Below are 14,876 nucleotides of genomic sequence, written 5' to 3'. Positions count from 1 at the left end.
CCCAAGGTAGGGGTCAGCTAGGCGGCAGGCACAGGGGCAGACAAGACAGTAGTCTGAGTAAAGAAGAGGGATGACAACTCAGGGCTGAAAGAGAAGCCCGTTGTGGGTCATGACCTCAGTTCACACCCTAGCCGCCTGACACCGAGGGCAATGTGCTTCCGTGACGCGGGCCCAGCATAGGACCTTCCCTCTCTGAGCTACTTTCCTCTTCTGAAGAATAAAAGCATGGGACTCGATCTCCTAGGGCCCGTCCAAGTCTAACGATCTTTGGAGGGAGGCTGACACACACACACACGCAGCCAGCCAGAGATGGAGACTTGCAGGGTGGGGAGAGAGCCCGAGTGAAGGGGCAGGAGCGCCCAGGAGGCTCACTGTGGGTCGGGTGGCTGGGGACCCTATCCTCAGGGCCAAGACAGGATGCGGTAGACAATGGAACCTTGGAGATGGCAGGGAGCAGCTGCCGCCACCCTACCTGCCTTCTGGCCTGTGGGAGGAGAAAGATGGAGGAGTGATCGACAAGGGCTCTGCCCCCTAACAGGAGTCCTGCCTCAGCTCCTGTTCCCCAGGAGTTACAGGGGAAAGGGGGAAGCTGCAGACAATGGGGAGCACCCAGGACTGGGAGTCAGGAAGCTGGGTTTCAGGTCCTGCTCTGCTGTGCGACCTGGGCCAGCTCCTGGTCTCCCTCACCTGATCTTTGAGCCCACCATGCTGGGACTCCTGCAGCGGCACCAGGCTTCTGAGGAACCCAGTCGGAGAGAGCTCTCTAGAGGCCAAAGATACTTCTCTCCTGCCTAGGGGATCCCCCCCCACCCAACTCTGGCACAGGTGCTGAGACAAGTGCAGAAGCCAAGAGGCAGCAAGCCGCCTGGCCTGTGACACAAGGGAGCACCCACTGATCATCCATCTCCAGGCGACTTGGCCTGGGACCTCCCTTCCTTAAGCTCTTCTCACAGCCACCTCCAGGGCACAAGCAGGGTCCTCCCTCCTTGGCCTGTGCTCAAGAGGTGCTGATGGGTCACCAGCCAATGCCCACACTGCTCCTCTGGCTGCCCTGGCCTCTGCCCCAGTCGGAGGCCCTTTGTACTTGGGGCCCTCACAAGCAAGTGTTCGTGCATTTCCACGTCCGTGTCCAGGAAGTGTTCATGTCCTGTTTTCCCCCTCAGGCCAGGGTTGGTGGGGAAGGGGGGTAGGTGGTAAGCAGGCCTCTCTTTCCTCCTCTGTCTGTCGACATTTCTGCCCAGAGACTTTAGTGGCTGGGAGGAAAGGGCACTCCTCTCTCTGCTATAATCCGAAATAGTTGAAGGATGGAGGCAGGGGGATGAAGGAAATGACCCCTTATCCTGCAAGCTTAGGGAGTGGCAGATCTCACACGTGCACAGACATCACTTCTGCTGGGGCAGGAGAATCTGCCCATGTGACCCAGGTGGAGAGGGGTCTGGGTCCCCCAACACCGGCTCAGCCCTCCTCCCCTCTCACTGGGGGTGGGGCCACCCTCCATCCTGAGCTGTCTCCGTTGCTTCTCCTTATGTTTTTAATAACCTAACATCGACATTAACAAGGAAGGTGGTTGCAGCTCTTCCCAGCAGCCCCATTTAGAATCATTGAATCATCAAGTCATCAAATCCTAGAATCCTGGATTCACAGAATGCCCGCCTATTTGGCTCCTGGAGTCTCAGCAACTTCAAGTTGCAGAATGTCGGAATCGCACAACCCAGCTTGCACATAGCTCTGTCTGGAAGCTAAGAGTCATGGAAGGCTAGAAGCCCACAAACTGACACTGCCGGATTCTTAGAGTCATGCATCCCTAGAGCTGGTGCTCATACACTCCTTGGAGATACTACCCCTACTTCCTTCTTCCCGCCCCCTGCCCCCACCCGCCGTGAGAAAACGCAGCCCAGAAAATGGCCTCGTGCAAGATGACCGGAGAGTGCAAGCCAAGCAATGCCCACTCCTGAGATGGCAAAACGGGACCACAACATTCGGGTGTTCCAGAAATGGTGTCACTTTTACATTAGGAAATAGCTGTGTTTATGCTGGAGTGGGGCCGCTCTGTGAGTTTTGCTCACTTCCCCTCATGCCCCCTCCTGGCCCTCCCCCTGTCCTCCTGTGTCCCCACACCACCCCCACTGAGCACTGTAGCTGAGTATCTCTCAGCCCCCTCACCCTCCTCCAATCTGGGTGCAACTCTCTCGCCCATCCCTCCTCTAGGTCTACACCTGGGCCCCCTAAATAAAGACAACCACAGATGGGGCCAACTCCCTCAGGGTGGAGGACAGGAAAAGCAAAAGGCCTGCCACCTGAAGCTAACAGCCAGAGGGCGGGCTCCCTAGAGGAGGTGCCTTGAACTCAAGACTGGGAGCCTGGGGGGAGGGGGGGAGGGAAGGGGGGGCTGTTGGCCACCCCTGAGGCAGCAGCAGCTTCAGGGGAGTCTGATCTGAAGTGGAGGGAAGCAAATGAGACCTACATTTGATATTAGAACCATCAAGTATGTTTAGCATTTTCATAAATTTACATTTTAACTCATTTTGGAATGTGCTCATACAGTTTTGGATTTGAATTTTATTAAATATTACGTTTCACAGATTGTTTTAATTTTTGAATTCTGAACACTCTTTGCCCAGGGCAGTTCCCGAGTCCCCACACTCCTGGAGAGGATGCTGCAGCTCCGAGTGGGGGCCAGGTCTCCTGGTCTCTGCTTAGCCTCCAAGCTCCTGACCTGGGAGACCTTCCTGAGACCTTTCAGTCCTTAGAGGACCCTGATACAGGCCCAGGCATCTGACCTCACGCCCAGTCTTCCCTCAGGAGCCCAACCAGACATGCAGGGAGGTGCTCCCTCTCTTTCTACCTCCATAGCTGAGCGGCTCCCTCTTCACCCCTCGAAGGTCTGTCTCCTCCCCTCCATCCTGGCCATCTTCCTGCCCATGCCTCCTCACCCTTCTCTGGACCACACTGCACCAGCCTCCAGCAAGGCCAGCCCAGCCTCCTGCCGCACCCCTTCCGTGTGCTCTCCAGCCATGGCCCAGGTTTCCTAATAAGCAGGTCTGAGCAGTCCCTGCCCTGCTTTCAACTCCCCACCTAGTGCCCAGTTCCTTCTGGAAAAAGTCCATAAATCCCTTCACTTGGGAGTTCTGCACAATTTGGCCCCTGCAGACATCACCAGCCTTGTCACCAGCGTCACACACACACACACACACACACACACACACACACACCAGATCCCACCCTAGGACTCGGCCACCCTGGTGGTCCAGGATCCAGCTACACAGAACTACAGAACCACACTTCCTTCCCTCTGTCTGTCACCAGCAAGGCTTCACGTGTGCCATTCACTCCTCTCTGTCCAGAACTTTCTCCTAGTTCATCCCTTAACTCTCAGATTAGATACGTTTCCTCCTGGAAGCTCCCCAACTTGCCCCTCCCTCCTACTCTGGGCTGAATCAGGGGTTGCTGCTCTGTCCCACCATGGCCTCCTACTTTCTCTCCAGCACTGCCCTCACCACACCACCTACCAGCATCAGTCTTTGTGCCTCCTCCCCGACCCCATCACCTGGCTGCCATCAGCCCTCGTACCTAGGTGTGTTTACCTGCCATGGGGCAGACACATGGTTGCTCAGACATGGGGCAGTGTGTGGCAGTGCTTTAAAGTCCACACTGTGCTCACTTCTACCTCCCCTCTCTGTTGGACGCATAGTAGGTACTCACTAAATGTCCACCTAGGAAGGCCTGGCAGTATATAGTGTGTGGTATGGACAGACAGGCTGGGGTGCTTAGGATAAGTGAGAGTCCCTGGGTTGGGCTGGGGACTTCTTGGAGGAGGCATCCGGGAGGATCCTCCAAGTGTCAGTCTTTTTTTTTTTTTAATTTTTTAACATTTATTCATTTTTTAGATACAGAGAGACAGAGCATGAGCAGGGGAGGGGCAGAGAGAGAGGGAGACAAGGAATCCAAAGCAGGCTCTGAGTTGTCAGCACAGAGCCTGATATGGGGCTTGAACTGATGGACTGTGAGATCATGACCTGAGCCAAAGTTGGAAGCTTAACCGACTGAGCCACCTAGGTGCCCCTTTAAAGTGACAGTCTTTTTTTTTTTTTTATTTTTTTTTAACGTTTATTCATTTTTTAGAGACAGAGAGAGACAGAGCATGAGTGGGGAGGGGCAGAGAGAGAGGGAGACACAGAATCTGAAACAGGCTCCAGGCTCTGAGCTGTCAGCACAGAGCCGGATGCAGGGCTCGAACTCATGAACTGTGAGATCATGACCTGACCTGAAATCGGACGCTCAACCGACTGAGCCACCCAGGCGCCCCAAAAGTGTCAGTCTTAAGACAACAATTGAGGACAGGCCACAGGAAGTCCCCAGCCCAGACTTAGGGCCATCAGAGTGGGAGCAAAGTCTGCAGTGAGGGAGATGAAGCAGCCAGGGTCCAGGCCAGGGTTGCTGGAGGGCCTACAGGTGCATTCAGAGAAGGCTTCCAGAAGGAGGGGCTGCTTCTGGCTGGTCTGGGGCAGGGAAGAAGGTGGAGATGAATCAAGTTGGAGAAAGTGGTGAGACAGAGATGTTGTTCAGAAAGCTCTGTCTCTTCTTGTCCTTTAGCCCTGAGAGGAAAAGGATGCGGGAGGCGGATGGGCAGGAGGAGCGAGGAAGGCTGGGGCAGAATGGAGATAACATCCGTGCTGACACCAGGGCCGGGGTGGGTATGGATGGCTGGGGCTGGCAGGGAGCATGTCCCCAGCTGTGGCTGGGAAACGTTTCCTGTCTCCTTGCCAGGGGGGTCATTAATAATCGTTCACCCGCCACAGGCAGCACGGAGGCCAGCCAGGGAGCTGCATGGTGCTGGGGCTGGAGTCCAGCCTGCTGACCAGTAGAGCTGCTTTCTGGGAAATAGAAAATTGCTGTGTTCTGTCACCTTGCTGTGAAACCTGGACAAATCACCTGACCTCTCTGGTCTCTGAGAACACTGGCAATAGGAGGGTCTAAGAAGGAGACTTCCTAAAATCCCCTCCCTGCTCTGGGCCTCTGTTTTTCTGGATGGCACATGGGCTGCCAACCCCACAAGGGTATATGGACATCTGATGATCGATGTGGCCATCTGGACTGTGCCGAGCCCAGCTCAGGACACGCGGGATGGGCAGACCTGGCCCAGCTTCTGAAGAGCTCGCATTCCGGTGAGCCCAACACCATAGGGTGCACACCTGGAGCCTCACAGAATCAAGTGTACATCAGGCCGGGGTAACACAGGAGGGAGGGTCATGCGCCCAGGGCCTAAGGGGCCAACAGTGTGGCCGAGCTGGGAAGATGGGTTTTCTCAGGCAAAGGACACGGGAGCCCCAGGAAGCCTGTTTGGTCACTGCTGTGACCCCAGCACTTAAGTGCCTGCCTAGTGTGTAGCAGGTGCACAATAAATGCTTTAGACAAATGAATGAGTCAATCTGTTAGATGAGACTTCTGTGAAAGGAGGTTGGAATCTGGAAAGAGCTGCCTAAAAGATGATGATGATGATGACGATCAGTCTGGCCAAAGACAAGGGGAAGGGAAGAGGTGATGTGAAAGCTCGAGAAGGCTGGAGGCCCAGGGATGGCCATCCAAGGCTAGACAGTATTGCTTGGGAAGGATCAAATGCCGTCAAGATGTGTTTTTGAATTTTCCAGTTGAGAATTTTCCAGTTGAATTTTCCAGTTGAGAATCTTCCTCAGCCCCAGGCCACATTTCTCTGCCTACTCAACACCCCCCATCAAGGCCCAGCTTATTAAGCCCACTCACCACAGAGAGCCTTTTGGAGGGTGATGCTGGGGCGCTGCCCCCAGCCACCTCCCCTGACTGACTCTGGTAGTCTCTGTGCCTTCCAACTGCCAGGAGCCCTGGCCTTTCGTCCTCTCAAATACCTGTCAGCAGGCTGCCCACTAAGGTTTCCCCGTTGCTTTCTCTGGAGGGTGTGACCTGGGTCCTCCTCCTGACTGGCATCTCCCCTATCAGACTAGAGAGTCCCCAAAGTGTCACCAGGCTTCCTTTCTCAGATAAGGGTCTCTGTGAGGGCAGGGACTCTTCCTCCTGTCAGATGGGAGGTCAACAAAAGGAGATACATTGAGGCCTTCCTGGTTGACCCCCAGCCCAGTAGGGACACTCCCTGAGGGCCACACAGAGAAGGGAAGAGGGACAGGCTGGCAGGCAGAAGAGGGCCCCTGACTGCTCAGCATCCTGGAGACACGTGAGCCAGAAGGGGTACTGGGCCACCCATGGGACTAATCCCTCATGGTGGCAAACTCACCCAGAAACCATTCCTGGCCCAAGCCCACTCTTTTTTTATTTTTTTATTATTTTTTTAATGTTTATTTATTTTTGAGACAGAGAGACAGAGACAGAGTGCAAGCAGGGGAGGGGCAGAGAGAGACACACACATAGAATCGGAAGCAGGCTCCAGGCTCCGAGCTGTCAGCCCAGAGCCCGACGCGGGGCTTTAACCCACGAACTGTGAGATCACGACCTGAGTCAAAGTCAGATTCTTAACCGATGGAGCCACTCAGGCGCCCTTCAAGCCTGCTCTTGAGCCAAGAAGGCACCACTGGGGATGCCACCCGGGCCTCACGGCCTGTGCCTGAACCCCTCCCCGCTGTGGAGCATTGTGAGGTGGTAGTAAACACAGTGACCCTGCAACACGTGCATCCTCTCCCCGCCCTCCTCATATCCCAGCCCAAAACACGACACAGACCAAGAGGAAAAGAACAAAGGTTCCCAGACCACAACATCACCCGCCGCCTGCCTGTCCAGCGCCTGCTCAGCCGGAAACCCAAGACAAAGGCCTTGGTCAAAGTGAGGAGGATGAAGGGCAAAGGGTAGAGGCAGCTTAGTTTGGGGTGGGCCATGAGAGGACGTCACTGGCCATCTCTGGGGACCTAACTGGGAGGGGAGCAAGGACAAGATGGCAGCCAAGCCCTCCCTGCACACACACGCACACCCTTCCACGAACATTTATGGGACACCTGCTGTATCCCCCACGCCCCAAACATTGACTGCCTCGTCCCTCACCCCACACACCGTGTGCACACACTTCCTTACCTCCTGCAGCACATTCCACAGCCCTTAACACTGCCTCACCCCACACACACATCGCTAGCTCACTGGACACCCTTTCCACACTCCTCACCACACACCACACATAAACAGCTCACAGGGAGAAAAGATCACATAATCCACGCGTCACACTGAAAAGTCACACAGCTCACACACCCACACCTCACACCATACTCACACTCAACCTCCCACCATGCACCTCACACACCCCACACTCACCTCCCCAACCACAGGCACACACACACGTCCAATTAAATTCAACACACACACCATCTAGACGAGACACACCCTGCATAGATAATGTGCACGCCTAATGTCACATGTTTGTGGCCACACACAGCCCCTCGGCATACACAATCCTGCCTGCACATTGCCTCCTCCCCCCCATGTGCATGTGGGCGCGCGCGCGCACACACACACACACACACACACACACACACACACACTTAGTCAACCAGCCCCTTGCCTGGGACTCCTCGGCCCTGGCTGCTGCACTCTCCCCTACCCAGAGTTGCACAAACAGCCATCACACGGACATATGATGCTCAAACACCAACACACAGGTCCTAATACATTTCCCAAGCAAGCCTAGGATGTACCACAGAGAGTCTAAGCCACCTAGGCTGCGAACACACTCGGGCACACACAACTCCCCCACCCCCACTCCCCTCCATCACGACGTCCAATGAAACCCCTTCATCAGGCCCCCACAGTGGCTCTTCTGGGATACACACAAGAGCCAATAACATACGCAACCACACACACAATACCCCAGGCAGGCTGCCCCTACAACAACTCCACCCCACGGAGACAGACACACCACATACACACATGTCCCCTACACATACAACACTCATGCACACGGCACCACTCCACACTCACAACGCAACCATCCTAGCCATGCACGGCATGCAATGACACACAGTCACAATCTTCACACTCACCATAAGCCCCCACAACCCCCCCAAATAATCCCCCTGGTGGTGCCACACACAATATTACATGACACATCACACATGATCACACACAAGGCACACCCAACACATGCAACGTGGGCCATCCTACACAAATACATACATCTCAGACTCACCCAGTCCTGGAACCCTCCCACCACAGGTAACTGACACCAGATTGCAGTCTACTCCCCTCTCTCCAATCCCACACCCCCAGCTGCTCCCAGTCAAGACCAGGACAGTGGGGATGGGGGGTTTACAAGTTATGAACCCCAGTGCCACTGCACAATCCCCACCCACCTTAGATCCCTGGGCACCACCCAAAGGCTGTACCCTCCATGTTTAGCCCCTTCTACGAGCGCCCACACCATGCCATGCCTGACAACATGGGGCAAGTGGAGGTCCTGCAGACACCAGCCCAGCACTCTGAGCCTGCCCCTTCCTCACTGGAAAGCAGAGGCAGATATAGGGGGAGGGGATGATCACAGAGTGAGACCCTAGAACAAAGACAGAGACCTAGAGAAATAGAGGGGACAAACTGAGAAAGATGAACAGGGCAGAGGGGACCAAGAAAGAGACATGGAGGGGCAGAGAGAGGAGGCCCAGAAGGACTCGGAGAAGCCAGGGGAGAAACCAGAGAATAAAGTGGGACTACCACACCTGGAGAGAAACAAGAGGAGAGGGTGAGACCCCTAAGAGACTAGGGGACCTCCTATACAGAAGGGAGGGAGGGAAGGAAAGCAGGAGGCAGGTAGGAGGGGGTCCTGCAGAGAAGGAGACAAGCTATGAGGAAAAGCTGCGTTTTGACCCTGGGGTAGGGTCCCAGGTGAGGATCAAAGTCCAGATGCTGGAGTGGGAATCTGGATGGGGGCACAGACGAGGCTGCGGAGTAGAGGTTCAGGGGTTGGGGTGAGGCTCCAGCACTGAGGGGGAGTCCTGGCTGAAAGCTGAGGGTTCAGGTGTTATGGGTGTACCCGGAGTCTGAAATATATAGTGGGTGTTTGGGGATTGGGGCAGAGGTCATCCGTTGATCTGGGAGGCAAGGGGTTCCAGGTTTAAAGAGCTCTCGGTGGGGACTGGCGCCCGGCTGGGGTCCTTCTGTGAACTCCCTATTGGGAGTTCAGTGCTTGGAGTGGAGTCCCAGATCCGAAAGGGGATCAGAGTCTGGGGTGAGGTTTCAACTGTGAGCTGGGGATTCAAGGGCTCCGGGTATGGGCTGCAGTCCCAGCACAGGAGTGGAATTCAGAGCTAGGGAGGGGGCCCCACCTTGAGGAGGGTTCAGGGGCAGAGTGGACCACGGAGCCGGCGCCTGCACTCTCCGTGGAGGACCCAGCCAGGCGCTCGCCCGGCACCCCGTCCTCCTCGTGCCCAGTGCTGGGGGCCCCCCTACCTGCAGGCTGTCGGCGCATGGCTGCGGCGGCGGCGGCGGCTCGTCCGGCTTGAGGAAGACCTGCTGGCCCCGCCTGAGGAATTGGACAACAGCGATGAGGATGTGGTGCAACACCAGGACCATGCTCGCAGCCGCCCGCCCGCCCGCCGGCCCGGCCGCTGCGCTCGGTCAGCGCGTCCGCGACAGCTCCGCCGGGTCCGCGCGAGGGTCCGCCCCGGCCCCGCCCCGGCCCGCCCACTCCCCGCCCCCGACCGCGCAGCCCCGCCTACCCTCCCGCCACCGCGGGCTGCACCTCTCGGCTAGTCGGACGTGCGGACCCCCCTGGGCCCCCCCACCCCAGCTCTCACCTCCCTTCTCTCTCTGCTCTCAAGACTCTTCCAGCTTGTCCGCTATTAGGATCGCCCACCAGGTAGCCGGTTCTCAGCCTCCGCTCCCTTCTCTGGCCCCTCGCCCCTACTGTCGCTACCTCGTCTCTCAGAACCTCTCTCTTCAGATCACATCCTCTTCCCCCACTTAGAAAGTCCTGGGGCCCGGCCAGAGCTCCAAGCCAGAGACCAGCGCAGTGACGGGAGGGGCGGAGAGGCGGGGGATAGGGGGCTAGGGGCCGCTGACCCGATGCCAGGAGCCGCGGGCTGACTCCTCTTCAGGAGAAATGGGGAAGTCGGGGAGAATTTTAGAGGTCGCCCAGCGACGGACAGGCCTGGGGGGCAATAGCCAATCTGTGCGGGGGACACGTGCGCACGGACACACGAGCGCACACACGGGCAGGCGCACCACTCCTGAGTGCGGGGTAGGGGCGCCGGGCCCCCAGCACCGGACGGGCAGGTCTGCGTTGGCGTCCCCGGAAGCCGGAGATGGTGCAGGCCCCAGGGCCACACAGTTCACAGTTCGGCGGTGGGACCCGCGCGTCCGGAGCGCGGTTCTCCGCAGCGCGGCCTCTGTGCTCAGGCGCCTGCGGCAGCCGTGACGCTTCTACGCCCCCTGCTGTCCTTTCGCGGCAGCGCCGCCTGGGCCTATTTGCCATCTGCGGGGCGAGGGAAATGGGGGCGGGCAGAGGGAGGAAGGATCACCTGGGCCAGCTCCCTGCCTGGACTCACTAGTTCCTCGCCTCCATTTAGCATGAGATCCGCTGGGGTGGTAGGACGTGTCTGGACTAGAGGGTGCGCTTTGGATCATGCCATGCCTTTGCCGGCGACTTGCTGCTTGACCTTGGTCAGATTCCCTCCCGTTTGTGGGCCTCAGTTATCCCATCTCTTTCACAAGACTGCCAGGACAGTCAACCCCGACAATGGTGGGAAGTCAGCCAGTCTCCCGACAGCCCTTGCTGTGGACTGACCTGAATCCTGACCGCTGCACTGCTGGCCCCTTTCTCTGCAACACCCCCCTTCCCCACTTGGAGGGTGACTCAGTGAGCCCCCAGCCTCCCCTCACTGGGCTGATTCATCTGGGCCCTTTCTCCCTGGGGAGTGATTTCCTCAACGTTGAGTCACTGAGCCCAGTCCTGGACACAGTCCAGACACCTGGCACACAGGCTGGGCGGAGCCCTGGCTGTGCCATCAGCTCAGGAGGAGGCCCTCCAAACCCGGATTTCTCCCACCTCTGTTTCCGAGGCGCAGCTCTGCACGTGCTTCTGCCTCTGCTCAGACACCTTTAAAGACTCCCTACCACAAACACAATAAAGCCCAAATCCTCAGCCTGACATGGCAGACCCTCTATAACTTAGCCCTGATTTATTTACCCAGCTTTGACCCTCTCACCACCATTTCTTAAATTTATACTTCCTCCTCTACGCAGGTGAGTGACTGACTCATTCTCACCTCCAGATCTTTACCCATGCCACCCTACCCCAATGCCCACCAGATCCTGTCCACCTGTTTATCATTCAGGTGGACACCTCCTCTAGGAGACCTTCCCTTGATGCTACCTTAGTCCTCTGGGTCCCCTTCTTGAGTTTTTCCTGGGAATCATGTCTGGGGACATGGGGAGGAGTGGGAAGCTTTTCTGTCACTAAGTGATCCAGGCCCAGTTGATGTATTTTACTTCACCTTCAAATTAGGGGCAATGTGGCCTACTTTTTAGCACTGTACAAAACTACATGGGCTAAGATGGTGTAAAGGTTCTGACCCAGAAAAGGGCCTCCCTTCCTTTTTTGGCCTCAGTTTCCTGCTCTATAAAGGGGGGTGACCGATGTAAGGGCTATTCTAAGCACCGAGTCTGAGCCCAGTGCACAAATCTCTTGGCAAATCCTGAGTACCTGTCAATCCCGGGCTATTATAGCCTGGATGGGACACAGGTACCCAGGAGCTGTCTGTTAAGGCCACTGGCCAGACCTATTTGTTCTGAAGACATCTCACACCCTGCAGTCAAGAGCCAACCCTGGCCTGGCATAGCCACCATCTCTTGGGCTCTCACCTCTAAGCAGGACCTCCACAGCACTCACCTCATGACAAGTTATTTCTTAAATCTTACTTGGTTATCTTACACTGCAGCTCAGTGGCTGGAGCCCCAGGGACATGCTCTACGTCTCCCTCAACTCAGAGAGATTCATTCTGCATCCATCCTTCAGATTCAACCATTCGTCCAAGGGTTTCAGTCCTAACTCTGCCACAGACTTGCTGTGTGATTCTGAGCAGGACACTGAACATCTCTGGACCTCATTTTTCCCATCTGTGAAATGTTAATACACTAGATTCAATAAACAAACATTTTTTTCTTTCGATGTTTGGCAGGATACAGAGATTCTTTCAAAAACATCCCCCCGATGTGATCCTTGAAATTCTCCATCCAGCCCCCTCCCAGAAGAGGCAGTCAAGGCTCCGTGAGATGCCAAAATGACAGGCCATGCGCAAACGCTCCTTGCCAGGAAGTGACCCTTCCTCCAAAGCCAGGGCTCCTCCACTCCCCTATAGGTCCCTGTCTTCCAGGTCTACGTTCTGTGATTCTATGTTAGGTTCCCACCCTTGCTCATGCCTGGGACTCCCCCATCCCAGATATTTTTAAATGTTCCCAGGTGATTCTAATTTGCTGCCAGGTTTGAGAACCCTGGATTAGATGTATCTTGTTCCTGGCTGACATCAGTCCCGTGGAATCGACTGTCACAGCTGGCCCCTAAAAGGCTGAGTGTGTATATCTGGAGCTGGGGGCCTCTGTGTCCGAGGGGCTTTAACATTTATTGAGCCCTTACTATGTGCCTCGCATTTCACCTTCTCAACAACAGTATAAAGTTGGATCTATTACTAGCCACATTTTATACGTATGGAAAACTGAGGCACAGAGAGACCAAGTAATTTGTCCACAGTCACACAGCTAGTAAGTAATGGAGCCAAAATTCAAACTCAGACCATCTGGCTCCAATCTGTGTCCTAAATTCATGCTCCTTATCTTGAGGAAAGGCATGTGAGAAGAACAGATTTTCCTACCTCTCCTTTTGTCCCCAACGGTGCAGTGACTGAGGGTCCTATGCTCCCAGTCCCTGAACCCTCTGCTCATCTCTGCCACAAGAAAACCCAGCCCCAGGAATGCCTGGCCCAGCCCCTCTAGACACTTCCTTTTGTCTCCCCACCTTACCGGCCGCTATAACTGCCCAGTGGCCCAGCTACTGAGTATTTTAGGAAAAGGTGAGTCAGCTGACAGCCTGTCAACCTGGGTACCAGGCCTACCAGACCTCAGGCCCTGTCCAGAAACCAGCCCTCTGTTGTTCCCAATAATAATGACACTCCTGTGGGCCACGGTGCTCACAAAGCACTTCCTCATCCAGGCTGGGAGAGCAGACTTCCTGTTCGCCATCTCTCCAGGTGACAGAGTGGCACCAGCAGACACCCAGTAGACCCCACATCTGCTCTCATCCCCCATGCCCACCTGTCTTACTTCCATAAGCCTGTCTGGTGCCTGACATGCATTTATCCTGTCACTGTTAACCACGGTCATACTCCTGGAAGCCCAGGTTCGAATCTGCACCCTGCCTTGACATACTGGGTGACCGCAGGCAAACTTCTGGCCCTCTCTGTCCTCAGACTCCTCAGCAACTATAGAAGTTGGCCTGGTTCTCGTTGAGGGCTCAGGCAGATCAGGTGGAAGGAGGCAGGATCCAGGTAGGCCTAGCTGGGTACAAGGCAGCTTTCTTGGGCAGGCAGGCCTGCCTGGGCATGCCAGACCCAAGGACTATGAACAAGGACCAGATCTCAGTATGGGAGGCTCCTCAGGAGAGAGTGTATGACTCAGTCAGAGTATGACTTGGGGTGTGGAGCCCACAGACTGACAGAAGGCTCTTCCATCCTAGGGGCCCTGCAAAGGGACAATCCAAGAAGCGTCCTGGAGGAATCTGACATCTCTGTGGGTTCTGTGTCCGTCTACAGCCTGTCCTCAATGCTTCAACCCTGGAGAGAGCATGGGTATAGACCACCCTTCGGTAGCCGTGTGTGTGTGCACAGGTGGGTAAAGCCTTGCACCCAGGACTGTGAGCATGGTGTGGATAAAGGCAGGAGAGGGTATGACTAGAGGTTTGTAAGTTTATTTCTTTGTGAGGATGTGTGATACTTTCACAGTATAGCTGAATTTGTGTGTGTGTACATCTATGGAATGTGCATATGCATATGTGTGTGCACACAGGTGTGTGTATGCACACTTGCAGGTATGTGTGAACAGTTGTAGGTGTGCACACGGGTCCAGGTATGGCAAATATGTGCATTCGTGTGTGACTGTGTGTGCAAATGCATGAGTATGTATATATTCAAATTCACACCCAAAGGAGGTGCCGCCACGGCCACTAGCCTGGATCAGCTCTGGCTGTGGCCCCAGATGTGGGGGTAGCCCTCACAGAGAAAGGATCTGGCCATAGGCACTTATTGGGGAAATATGGATGTTGGCTTTGGGTGCGCAGGACCTGCTCCCAGAGGCCCAGCAGCAGCTGAGGGGGGAAGAGCACAGGTTGAGTAACTCAAGCCCAGGGGATGTGGGAATAGGGGTGGGTCATCCACAGGTCTCGTCCATTTCCATGTTATTTGTATGCACAGTTATCTTGTCGGCAGCAGGTGGCCAGCTCCACGACCCTAGAGGGGTAAGGGAATCCATAGCATTCTGGTCCAGACTAGTCCAGGACCTGTCGGCTCACAGCCAGGCTGAGGTCCACGGGACTCAGGCGTTGGCACATGTTAAGCCTTGGTTATTTGCTCCTTATCATCTGCAAACCCCAAGATCCTTCCACCACACAAGGCTGCCCCAGGCCACCATAATCATACACAGTCGTTGTCCTCCCATAGAGGACGTCCTCCTACACACAAACACATACTCCTATACCTGGAAACGTGTTCACACAACTCTTATACACAGAAGCACAGGTGGGCAAGTCTGCCCTAGGGGGACCACTGTGCCTCCTTCTCCCCGAGCTCCATACCTGCTGGGTCATCTTTTCTTCAGCCTCACACACATTCACAGAGTTTGCAATTGCCTGCAGGATAAAGCTGGAG

The 14,876-nt window shown here is 55.6% G+C and overlaps 1 protein-coding gene across 2 annotated transcripts in view; it reads right to left on the bottom strand.

The window, feature by feature from the left end:
* PDE2A (phosphodiesterase 2A) overlaps positions 1–14,876 on the bottom strand; it is a 107,605-nt gene that overhangs the window by 59,103 nt on the left and 33,626 nt on the right. For both annotated transcript variants that reach the window (XM_030331954.1, XM_030331953.1), the window contains exon 2: positions 9,412–9,484. In XM_030331954.1, coding sequence (XP_030187814.1) covers positions 9,412–9,430 — 19 coding nt within the window. In that variant the 5' untranslated portion in view covers positions 9,431–9,484. The remainder of the gene's footprint in view (positions 1–9,411; positions 9,485–14,876) is intronic.

Source organism: Lynx canadensis, chromosome D1, assembly GCF_007474595.2.
Source record: "Lynx canadensis isolate LIC74 chromosome D1, mLynCan4.pri.v2, whole genome shotgun sequence".
Lineage (NCBI taxonomy): Eukaryota > Metazoa > Chordata > Mammalia > Carnivora > Felidae > Lynx > Lynx canadensis.
Note: the sequence above shows the minus strand (reverse complement) of the source record. Positions and strands in the feature narration are given on the sequence as shown.